Source organism: Hyperolius riggenbachi, chromosome 6 (genome assembly GCF_040937935.1).
Source record: "Hyperolius riggenbachi isolate aHypRig1 chromosome 6, aHypRig1.pri, whole genome shotgun sequence".
Taxonomy (NCBI): Eukaryota; Metazoa; Chordata; class Amphibia; order Anura; family Hyperoliidae; genus Hyperolius; species Hyperolius riggenbachi.
In genome coordinates, this window is record NC_090651.1 from 212,244,251 (window position 1) to 212,257,074 (window position 12,824).

Consider the following 12,824-nt stretch of genomic DNA (forward strand, 5'->3'; position numbering starts at 1 on the left):
AAATGGGCACATAAAATGCATGGGTTTTAATTACTGTAGCATGTATTAATTTTAAACTATAATGGCTAAAAACTGAGAAATAATTTTTTTTCCATTTCTATCTTAATCTTCCTGTTAAAATGTATTTACAGTAAAGTGGCTCTTAGCAAAATGTACTACCTAAAGAAAGCCTAATTAGTGGCGGAAAAAACGAGATATAGATCAATTGATTTTGATAAGTAGCGATAAAGTTATTAGCGAATGAATGGGAGGTGAACATTGCTTGGATGCATAAGATTTTCGAAGCTGTAGGCTGAAGTGGTTAAAGGACAACTGAAGTCTTGTCTGACGTGGTTGATCGGATGCACAGCGATAATGGCAAGCAATATTGCAATATTCCTGCATCATTTTTTACCAGACTATAAGAGGAATGCACATTGTTTCATATCTGACATGCCCATCCTATATATTAAAATGTTTGACCTAATGAAAGTGGCCAATGTCTGGGCTCTGAACCAGGTACTTATAAAAGTGATTTATATGACACCTTCTTTACAGACTAAAACAAGCTCTAGCAGTGATTTCCTATACAGAACCAGGAAATTTGTGCCTGAAGAGGTATATAAAGAGGAATGAGGATGCTGACCTATTGCTATCATGCTTTGAATATGCAATTTGCCTAGCTGTTGTGCCATTCTTTTGACTACAAATTTGAGTCACACACCTGCATCAAGAATTAAGCTAGCTGAGTCAGTGCAGCCTGTGCAGCCACCTGTGCCGGGATTCCAGCGTGTGTAGGGCGAGCTCCAACCCTCCCTGATGTGTTGGCAAGAGATTTGGTTTGCCAGAACATCTCGTCCGAGTGCCCACCCACTCTCTTGTGAGACACACAGTTGTCCCTTTGCTCCCTCTACAGAACTCGGCCTTGAATGGTCGGCCGCGAGATCAAATTCCATTCCCTGCGGATGACAGTAACTGTGCATGTGTGTATGTACCATGTGGAGGTTGGCACAAATCCTATAGTAATGGAATAAAAAGGTTCTACCTGAAATGCATTGTTTTCTATTGTTTTTGCTGCACCCGCTCACTAAATCAGTGTTTAAAGGACCACTGTCGCGAAATTTTAAAATGCATGTTAACACATGCAAATAAGAAGTACATTTCTTTCAGAGTAAAATGAGCCATAGATTACTTTTCTCCTATGTTGCTGTCACTTACAGTAAGTAGTAGAAATCTGACATTACTGACAGGTTTTGAGCTAGTCCATCTCTCCATTGGGGATTCTCAGCATGGCCTAAAGACACTCCTTGAAAAAGATTTATAAAAAGATGCTGGCCAGCCTCTGTGCTTGCTGTACACTTTTGTGGCAGTTGGACGGAGCAACTGCAATTCACTAAGTGCTTTTGAAAATAAAGAAAAACCTGAGAACCCCCCACGAGGAGACGGGCTAGTTCAAAACTAGTCGGTTCTGTCAGATCTCTACTACCTACTGTAAGTGAAAGCAACAAAGGAGAAAATTAATGTATGGTTCATTTTATTCTGGAAGAAATGTACTACTTATCTGTATATGTTTACATATACTTTACATTTTTGCAACCGTGGTCCTTTAAACTCCTAACAGCAAAACTTATTTAATGCTTAATGCCCTATAAACTGAGCTTTCACATGAAGCTCTAAACATAAAGCTTTGCTTTAATTTCCATGTTTATTTATTTTTATTTTCTCAGTGAGTTCCCAACTGAGACAGATGTAGAAGACTTCACTGTTGCAGTGGAAGATGAGGAGCAAGAGATAGAAGATGAAGATGATGTGGTAGAAGATCGCAATTATTATTATGAAAATTATAAGGATGAAGAGGAATATAATGATGAGACCCCTACAGAGGTCACCAATGGGCGGACAATGTCAGAGAAAGAGATTATTAATGATGTCAAAGGTAAGTTGGCAAGTATTCATGATGATTACGTAGTTTGGTTGAAAAAAAGACATCCATCCATCAAGTGCAAACCCTTTTTTCAGGTAACAGCTGAGACCTGATTAATTGCTCCAGTTTACTCACCCCCGTTTGTATAGGGCTTGCAAGGGTAGCATAACAAACTACCTTGTTAAAGGGTACCTGTGAAAAAAGAAAGATACGCTTGTTTCTCACCGCAGTAGAGGGAAGCTTCTGGGTAATCCTGAGGTTTTTCCTATCCTTCTTGCCCGCACTGATCCAGTGCTGGAACCCTCCGAACATATTCAACAAAAGCTTGTTGAATAGGTATTTGTGGCCATTCTCTCATCCGTGTACAAGCATGTTGCAGCAGCATGGAGCCGCACATGTACGTTTTTCCCTCTACTGGAGCAGCTTTGTGTGTGCACAGATGGAAGCACAGCCGTTAAGAAGAGGGACCCGGTGAGCATTGGTGGGGCAGCTGAGGATCGGTGGAGCCTCAGGATCATCAAGAGGCTTACCTCTACTGAGGCACATATCTAACTTTACTAAACATAATGTATTTCAGCGCACTACGCTGAAATCCTTGTAATGCCGGGCATACACGGCACGTTTTATGTGCCGGATCGAGCCAGTGGCTCAATGCTGGCGCATCCCCGCTCGTCCACGCCGGGAATACACGGGTCGATCTGCAGCTCGATTAGCCGCCAGATCGACCCCAGCCGCGTCCCCGTGGATTGATTACCGCTCGCCCCCGCCGGTGCTTCCTTACCAGCGCTCTATTCCCTGCCATTGTCTGCAGGCAGGAATTGAGCGGGCGCGGGTCGAGCGGCACGATCGGGCCAGCTGGATATTATCAGCTGGCCGGATCAGCTGGTCGATACACGGTACAGAAACGTGCCGTGTATCCCCAGCATTAGGCTCTGTAACATTTCTCGGTGCCCTATTTAGGTCAGAAATCTAAAGGTCCATACAGACATTAGTCTAAACTCTGCAGAGATGGCCCCAATCATCCACCTTTATGAAGAATCTAGTGTGTGTGTGCGTTCAGCCACTCCAATGCATCGCCAAATGATCCAGAATGTTGAATGCATTGTTACCCTCCTTACTCCACCTGCTGGAAGTTTTGCCATCATCTCTCCACCATAGCAACAGAACTCATCGCTAGTCTGTACAACACACTGCCCTGAACTGTTCCTGAGGGATTGAGTCCCGATCCCTGCGGGTGATATTGTGCATATGTACACACCCTAACTTTAGAAACCTGACTGAAGGTCACACAGATTCCGGAAGATAGCTGCAGAGTGCACCAGGACCACCAAGGTCAGCAGAACTTACACCCTCTATTCCCCACCTCATCCTTTGACTCTAAACAGAGGGCCTTTTTTAGTTTGTCATTTATAATTTTTATTCCAACTGTATTTTGTGAGTTCAGTTAGAAACAAGGTAACAGGTGACACATATTCTGTGCGTATTAGGAGGAATTGCTATGCATTATTGCATAACCGGTCCAAATATTTGTTATATCTGCAAGAACTGCAGAAGTGATGGAGAAGAGACTATCTTCATTTTAGTATATTCACTAACGAGAGTTTGGGGGAAGGTGGGGAGAAAGCCAAACTGATACATCGCTCAAAGCAACTGAGCGTAGTGTGACTTAAGAATAAAGCAGATATGTAACTGTTCTATGTAAATACGCCTCTGTCTAGGCATGTATTGTGGTGGAGTTGCTCCATCACTTGTCACTGTTCTCCTTACCACCTGATATTTGTGACCCTTCACAGCTGTCTGCTCTCAAAAGGCTGCCACTGGGCCCTGCCGTGCCATGTTTCCACGCTGGTACTTCGATCCTGAGCAGAAAAGATGTCTCCAGTTTGTATATGGCGGCTGTGGTGGAAACAGTAACAATTTTGATACGGAAGACTATTGTATGGCAGTTTGTAAAGTCACCAGTAAGTCCACTGGGGCATTCTGTCGTCTTTGTCAGAGAGCCCTGCCTCCTTTGCCAGTTCACCAGGATGATTGTGGTGAAACTGCTCTGTCCTTTTCATCCTTAAATCCATTTACCATAACAGCAGTCAAATGCTACATTTTAAAGTGGAGCTCCAGATAAAACCAAGTTTTGAGTAGTGTTAAGAAGCGTTAGTTTGATCAAGTTTTCGCTGTTGTATCACAATCCCTTATTTCCTGTCTCTGGTGGAATTGCAGGAAATGAGGATTTTCTCCTTTTGAGCGCAAAACGGCAGTAAAACCCTGATTCTACTGCATCTGTAAAATGTTTTAACTGTAGTTCCACTTACATAGAAATCTGAAGGGTGAAGAATATGGAGTGTGCCAATTCTGTCTTCCTTCTAAATTGTGGCTTCCATGCTGTTGTGCTGATCCGCTACTTCCAATACTTCCTGAATCACTGACTCGACACAAGTATGCATATTAAGGGACCTATTTATAAATAATGAAGAACATTTGCTCGCCTGCACTGATCATGCCACAGTTGTGTGAAATAGAATTTTCAGACTATAGAGCCACAATTTATATTGCGGTAAGTAGTGTTTAGTTTTTCTATACACTCTTTATTGGCTCCCGTAGGTCACATGATTTTTTTAAAAAATTCATGCAATCAGGCTGCCTGGTTAATGAAATAAAATATTCCTCCTATCTCACTGGAAAAAAACAGTTGAGATTTTATCTTTGTAAATTGTATGTTGGGCAATACTGGCAATTTACGTTAATTAACCACTTTAAACCTCTTTAAATAACATCCTTGGTTTTCTAGCTGCATGCTTCTTACAAGTGTGTTAATCTGAATTTCTGACACCAGATGACAAGCAACTGCCAGTTTTCGAAGGGAGCAAAATGGCAATCTCCATATTCTTATCAGGTTTTGTTTAAAGAGGTCCTGTCTACTATGCAACCAACCAGCATGAGGATAAAGCAATATTAGGCTCTATAAAACGTGGCATTAGTAGCTGTACATTACGTGGCATTAGTGGTCACATGTATCTAAATCTCATTTATAAATTTGAATCGATTACCTTGTCTTGTTTCATCCTCAAAATGGCTTCCACATTTCTGTTAAGTGACAGGGTTACTTAAAAGGCATTTCAACTAGCTTAGCCAATAACACATTTACTGATATGCAAGTAGAATTAGGCATTTAATACCTCTAACACATCTGCTGCATCCTTGTTGCTGCTTCTTAATTGCATTTTTTTCCCCTGCCATCGCTTGCTTTGCCATCAGTAGTCTCTCTTAACAGTCGCTGGTCCAGAAATCTTTTTGACCTGCGTAAAGTGAGTGGTACATGAGATAAAAAATAATTTGCAGGGTTTAGAAACCCTCCACAGCCAGTAAGCAATCAAACTTGTTTTTTTGGTAATTGGGGGTCTTTTCTGGCTGTTGTATCTAAGGATAATCACAACATAGCCACTGGAAAAAAACATTTCAACTTGGCATGCAGAATCTAGTTTGTTTAATAATTATCAAAAATTACATGGCTAAAGATTACTCGTATATCGAGGCAGTGTTTAAAAATAAGGTCATATTAAAAGAAGGCCACTATGCATAACCCGTGGTGCTCACGTTAATTTTGGTGCACAAACAGGCAGAGCTATATTACTAAATCTATATTACTAAAGGAGAAAAAAAAATAAAGAAGAACTATAACCAAGGATTGAATTTACCTTACTCCTGCCTGAAGTAAAGATGTCGCCATGTGATAAATTTCAGAATGTAATTCAGGGAGAGGAAAGATTTTACAATTGGCAAACCTCGACTAAGGGCTCGCTTCCATTGCAACGCAAAGCCACGCGGCTTTGTGTTGCGTGTCTATCCTGGGGGGCGGAGCTTGCAATCCCATTTATTATACTGAATAGGATCGCAGGCGCAAAATGCAGGCAACCATGTGCTGCAATTCAGAAGCGAATCGCAGCACATGTATAGAAACATCACAGTGCAGTCAATGCACTGTCTGATGTCCCTGTGATCGTGTTTCCATAAGCATGGCTGAAAGCGCACATGATGAAACGAGCCCTAAATCATTTATACATTTTTGTAAAAATGAAGCACTTTTTTTCATTACGTTATTTTCACTGCAGTTCCTCTTTAAACTAATTTAAGTTTTGTAGCTGAGAACCTCTTCACCCCTGCAGATGATGGAATGCCCAATTTGGCTGCATAAATAGTCTCACCTATCTTTTTCATCCCTTTGCTGGGAAGAAGAAGGCTGTTATTCCTGACAAACACAGAAGTCATTGTATGAGAGGGGTGTTATCTGACAGGACACAATGTCCAAGTTATTCTCTCCTGAGTGATGCTGTACAAGACTGCACACATTACACTTTAGTGCCCTCATTCCTCTGGGCACACTTCTGAGGGGCTGCACACTGAAATTATGAATGCATGCAGTACCTCTTTCTTAGGTCTGTTTACAATACAGACAGCTGAACTTGTATTTATTGCTACTTCCCATCTCAATCAGAAAACAGAAACTTGGATAAAACTTTAATATTCTGGGGATTCTTTTTTTTATGGTACAAATGCTTTCAGTGTAGTTCTATTTAGTGTAGAGATTGTGTTTAATTTGTTTCATGAAATATGAAGACTGCTGTGGAGTTTGAGGTTGCTGGTTAAGGTGTGTACACTTAATAGGAAGTAGGATGCTTCATTTTAACGTAAAAGGATGTAAAAGAAGTCTGGCTTTAAAGTATTGAATAAATATGAAAGTATGGTATTTGGTCTTAATACAACACAATGATACAGCGCTCACCACAGTAACGCCTTACAAAGTCAGTCAGCTGCTCGCTGTCCAAAAGAGAAAAGTAGGTTTTTCTCCTTTAAGAAATCCAAGCAAATACAGCAGTGCGTACTGGCAGGTGAAGTCCAAGAGGTATCTTTATATTCCTAAATGAGCAAGGAGAAGAGAGAAACGTACATAGCGGGTAATCTTCCACTACTTGTACACCCAGTGCAGACTCCACACTTAGTGCTGGGGAAATAAACCTCCACCTCATACAGGACAGGGGTCACACTCCCCCCTTCATTCCCCTGCTCACCAGATAAGATCCAAATTCATGCATATCACTAATTTCGATGCTGTAGCTTCACCAGTTGAACTAAAGAAAGCATAAAAAGCCGCCTCTCGTAGCGTAAAAAACTTTTTTAATATGGCTAAAAGCCCCAATTAAAATTTGCGTACCAGATAAAACAATGTTACAAGCATATTTCACATATCCCTGTGGACGTCATCCGGACTCCTCGCCGCGGTGCCGGTTACCTCCGTCTATGTGATGTTTGCAGGAAGCGTGCGTGTCCAAGGCTCCGCCCATTTTAATTGGGGCTTTTAGCCATATTAAAAAAGGTTTTTACGCTATAAGAGGCGGCTTTTTATGCTTTCTTTAGTTCAACTGGTGAAGCTACAGCATTGACATTTGTGATATGCCTGAATTTGGATCTTATCTGGTGAGCAGGGGAATGAAGGGGGGAGTGTGACCCCTGTCCTGTATGAGGTGGAGGTTTATTTCCCCAGCACTAAGTGTGGAGTCTGCACTGGGTATACAAGTAGTGGAAGATTACCCGCTATGTGCGTTTCTCTCTTCTCCTTGCTTATTTAGGAATATAAAGATACCTCTTGGACTTCACCTGCCAGTACGCGCTGCTGTATTTGCTTGGTATTTGGTCTGATTGTTATTGTTGACCAAAACTGAGACAGATCTACCCAATGCAGAAACAGCAATAACATTGACTGTACATGATACTAACTCGTTTTTCTTTTTTTAATTATTTGATAAAATTATAAAGAAAGATATTTTTCGACAGATCTTGATAAATTATGTTGAAAATTTTGATAAAATGCCTGGTCTGGCATGGTGGAAAATTCTACCTGATCTATAAAATCATTCAACTGTAAGTCACAATAAATTAACATAATCACAAAACTGACAACCTGGTTCCTGTCAGTTTCTCATTACAGAACTTTTAGTGCCAACAACTAACTGTTCATACCGTTGTACAAGATTTTACCACAGCAGTGTCTTACTGAAACTGATGTTTTCTGTTTAAATGGATCAGTTTCTTACATTTTGCACACATTTTTCATTCATTCCGTTTGCTACCTGCTTTATACCTGTCGCCGCGTTCCCCCACCGCTGCTGCCACCATCTTTTCGGGTCCCTGTAAGCTGGAAACCCCAATATACCGATCCCAGAGCTTCAAGCAGAAGCGTCACAAGCTCCTATTGTTTGCAATAGAGTCCAATGGGAATCGTCCTTCCCCTGGTAAGATTTTATTTGGCCCACTACTCCATAAACCAATCAAATACTTCACTGAGGTGGAGCTATTACCATTGGTCTATTGCAACCAATGGGAGCCTGAGACTGTCAAACAGTTTCTTTGTTTCTCCTGACTAGATGAGGGGACTACATTTTCTGTGATTGTATGCACCATGCTACAGTAACATTGCAGCTCCCATACAGCCAAACTATGTAAGTAAAAGACAGCACAAATTAGTAATGAAAGTAATGAAGACCTACTGTGGTAGTCATGTCTGTTAGTTTGGGGTGCAGGGAATGTTATATTTATTTGAAGTTGATCTTAAGCAAGGGTTTGCTTTACAGATGCCTCTTTTATGTTAGGAACTGTTTATCGGTCAGCTTATTTCTCTAGTTGTCAAGGTCTGTGGATATAATAGTCATGCATTGGATTAAAGTAGAGAGAGAGGGCGAGTTTGATGAATATTAATTTGGAGCTGATGATTTTTGGATAACCCTTTTAAAAAGGTATAATTTACCATTGTTACCTATATAATTCCCACTCGATGGAACTTCAAGCGGCTGGCAATGTCTTTAAAGAATAAAAATACGTCCACAAAAGGTGACGTTTGTGCATTGTATGCTTGTTTTAAAGTAAGCTTTATAGCTGCCAAAGTGGATGGTGTTTTTTGCCATGTTCTAACATTTGCCTGCTTTGCTGCTTCTACTACATTAAATCTACCAATGACATGGGTCAGAATCTTACACTCCTTAGTACATACTAATATCTTGTTATCTTTCTCCAGTCCCTGCCACCTCTGCTCCTGATGATGTAGACATCTATCTGGATACCCTGGCTGATGACAATGAGCATGCTCGCTTCCAGAAAGCCAAAGAGCAGCTGGAGGTCAGACATCGCAATAGAATGGACCGGGTGAGTCGAGGACTGAGTGGTGGGCAGTCATCAGGTAAGGGTATACTTGAGCACAGGGGAATTAATAAATAATTTTCTACTTCTGTTCTAAAATCCAGGCCAAGAAAGAGTGGGAAGAAGCCGAACGTCAGGCCAAGAACCTGCCGAAAGCTGAGAAACAGACACTCATGCAAGTAAGTAGGTCTGTCTTTTAAATTCTGGGCTTAAATCCAACTGTCTCCTGCAAGAGCTATCTAAATCACGGTTACTGAGTGAATGATGTTGTGTAGTAACCCCATCATGTATGTGCACAAACAGAAATATGTTTTCTAAACAAAAATAGAAACATTTGTTGCACAGTTTAAAGTTAAAATACAAATAAGATGCATGTAGAAACATCAAGATATTGCAAAAGTCTATAGTCAATGGCACTATAGCATGGTACAGAAAATACAATTAAAAACTACTATTTTAATATAACCAATATGATATAATCTAAAATAAATGGAACAGCAGGGGAACATTGACTTTAATAGCAGACCATAAAGATGCATTTGAGCATAAATCCAGAAGGAGTTATCATTCATTCTATCTATCCCAGGTTGGGTGGAACTTTTTCATGGTCTCTCTATGAGAACAAATCAATTTTTATGGGCGAGTAATCGAGATATGGTTGGGGAATCAGCAGTTTAATGCAATTTCTTGTCTAGCATTGTAGAGGGTCTCCATTATGAAGGTTTTAGTAAAGTTTTGAAGGGTATTATTAGATAATGTTGTAGAGAAATCTGACCGCCTATGACCAGAAATCAGCTATAGGGAGGCATTCCTATTGAAAAATATTACTGGTTTTCAGATTAACGTTTTGGACATTTAGGCATTCCTATTAAGTTTTGTAACTGCTAGGGGTCATAAATACTTATTAATGCAGGTGTACAATCTTTGACATTGGTAATTATTGGACGTAATATTTTGTAAGAACATTAAATCTATGAAGAACCTATTAAAAGTGAAGATTCACTTGATCGATCAATTTGTCAATCATTGATTCAGAAAGACCATTCGTCTTGCTTAGCAGCTGGCAAAAATACAGAAATGCTAGCATCCAGCAGTATTTGCAATGCAAATGATATTAGATCAGATATCTACTGAGATTTAGTCTAATATTGTGATGGTAGTGGTAGACAATAAATACAGGGTAGAGAGATCAATCCTTTACCATCTTAAGATTAACAACCCCCAACCCATTAACGATCTGCCTGGCAGATCTCCTCAACCCCAGCGACGCCAATCCCATTGTTGCGCCTCTTCCCCAACCATCTGGTGGCGTGACGCATTCGCCGCTCTTCGTCCATCCTTCATCCTCCGAATGCCAATACAGTGCGTCGTCAGCTACATAGCTGACACCTGTATGTGCAGCCTGGCCCAGTGATGTTGCCCAAGGAGATCTGGTCCTGATCCCTGACGGGCAACATCAGTTGGTATTGTGTATGCGGGTTTACAGTATATCCCAGCATTACAGAGAAATACCTGTGTTTACTCTGGTGTTTTTCTGGATCACTACTCTGAAGCTTGGCATGTTTTAGTGTGGTGGCTGCTTTGCATGGCACTCTGCTGTTATGCAGGTCTTACACTGTAAGTTATTGATCGTTTACCTAGACTACCGTCTTACATCAGCAAATGAGTCAGATATCAGCATACATGGAATCTCACATTTATTGTAACAATGCTAATTTTGTACAGCTCGCAGAAGTAAAAGCCATGCAGCTGTCAATCACATAGCAGTTCACTTGATAGCCCAAGATATTCTGATCAACGTATAATTGATATAGCAATTAGGCATCAAACTACAGAGCCCTTGTTTTTGATAAATTTCTATTTGAGTTTATACATTTGAAAAAAATAAATAAAAGCAAATCAAGTCTAATCTGTAAAATAAAACAAAAAACTGTAGTGTGTACTGTCCCTGCACAGAGCCAACCTACTTGCCTTCTTCCCTGTGGAATGACTGTGTCATTACAATAAACCCAGTCAAGCAGTGGGGATGTAAAGAAATGCAATAAATGTTACTTACTGCTTTGTACAGAACCAGTGAGGCTGTATATGTTGCCATGGTTTCTAGCACAATATATACAGTGGCTGCATGCTGAAGTTGAAAGGTATATAATGGGATTCAGTTACAAGATAACTTGTCAGATTATATGCTCTGCAGATTTTAGTAAAACTGCAAGCACACATTTACAGGAGTTGCTTGGTGCTAACTGGATCTGTTAGCTGATTGAATCGTACTTTACAGCTGCTGACTTTTTAGCAGGTGTTGACTGACACAAAGAGGGGTTGACTAGTACTGACAGGCATTTTCTATTGACCCCCAATGCAGGTCACATCATTAGTAAGTGCCACCAAAATGCCTGCAGCCTAAAAAAGCAAGCCAACAGCAGGCTTGTAATGTGGACTAGTCTCATCAAGAACATTAGAGTATATGTTCCTCTTGTCAACATTTATGAAATATGAGGAGCAACAGATTGGATTCAATCTCATCTCACTAATATCATAAATGCGAAAGTTTGGATGTTTGTTACTCAATCACGCCACAATGGCTGAACGGATTTGAATGAATTCTTGCACGGTTAATGGCACAAGCCTCAAACCTGGTACAGTTGGTCATTGGGTGACTGGTGTTCAAATTCAGAAAAGGGTGTGGAGCCACAAACAGCCAATCAGATTTGTTTCATTTCAATACAAATTATTGATGCCAAAGACCGCAAAACTCACAAACTAGGTAATTGAGTAATTATGTGTTAGGGTTAGAAAAAAGTGGGCGTAGCCAACACCAGCCAAATACATACCCGGGCAACGCTGGGCCATCAGCTAGTTGAGATATATGATCCAAGGTAGGCTTTACACTATGCAGATGTGGTTATATTGGATAAAGTGTGTAGAATCAATTTCAGTAGTGTGTGGCCACTGGATAGTAAAATTTCTAGATGTGCGGCAAGTTTGCATGATGCTTATAAAACTAGGTTGTATGATTCATGGCCAGCATAGTAATGATCTACTACTATACTGCGTGTCAGTGTAGGTTTGTATATACCGTAGTATCTCCATGTGTGGATTAAAAGCTAAGCACTTTACAACTAAGTAGGCAATCAGGAAACAACCACTCGACTGCACTGTGGAAGGCAGTGCTGGACCATAGGCAGCCAGGCCTGGACACTGTAGTAAGGAAGAAAGATGCGGTCCGCAACAAGTCTCTCCACAGTCTTGTAGTTTATTTAGGACGTATCCTCACAGCATTTAAAAAAAGTACAAAGCTGACATGTTTCGGGCCATACAGCCCTTAATCATAGCACATGCTATGATTAAGGGCTGTATGGCCCGAAACATGTCAGCTTTGTACTTTTTTTAAATGCTGTGAGGATACGTCCTAAATAAACTACAAGACTGTGGAGAGACTTGTTGCGGACCGCATCTTTCTTCCTCACTTTACAACTAACTGCTTAAGATTACTCGTTGATTGAAATTCAGTGAAGATATAGCAGTCACAGATATACCATAATATGATTTCAGTCAGATTTTAGAAGAGTTAGGCCCACACTGTCTATAGATGTATTTAAGTTTTCAAAGATTATACCACTAGATTGTATGGTGTATGTGTGGCCAGCCTAATAAGCCCCTTGGCTGTTGGTAGCAGACAGCCATCCTAATTATTGAGTTATGGTAAGCTTTCATATGAGACCAGAAACAGGGTGTT

General features: G+C 40.6%; 1 protein-coding gene across 4 annotated transcripts in view; it reads left to right on the forward strand.

The window, feature by feature from the left end:
* Positions 1 to 12,824, forward strand: part of APLP2 (amyloid beta precursor like protein 2) — a 191,174-nt gene that overhangs the window by 141,150 nt on the left and 37,200 nt on the right. For 2 of the 4 annotated variants that reach the window (XM_068240380.1, XM_068240381.1), the window contains exons 6-9: positions 1,707 to 1,915; positions 3,697 to 3,864; positions 8,967 to 9,094; positions 9,193 to 9,267. In XM_068240380.1, the coding sequence (XP_068096481.1) occupies positions 1,707 to 1,915; positions 3,697 to 3,864; positions 8,967 to 9,094; positions 9,193 to 9,267 (580 nt within the window). The remainder of the gene's footprint in view (positions 1 to 1,706; positions 1,916 to 3,696; positions 3,865 to 8,966; positions 9,095 to 9,192; positions 9,268 to 12,824) is intronic. The other 2 variants (XM_068240382.1, XM_068240383.1) reach the window with 1 other exon arrangement.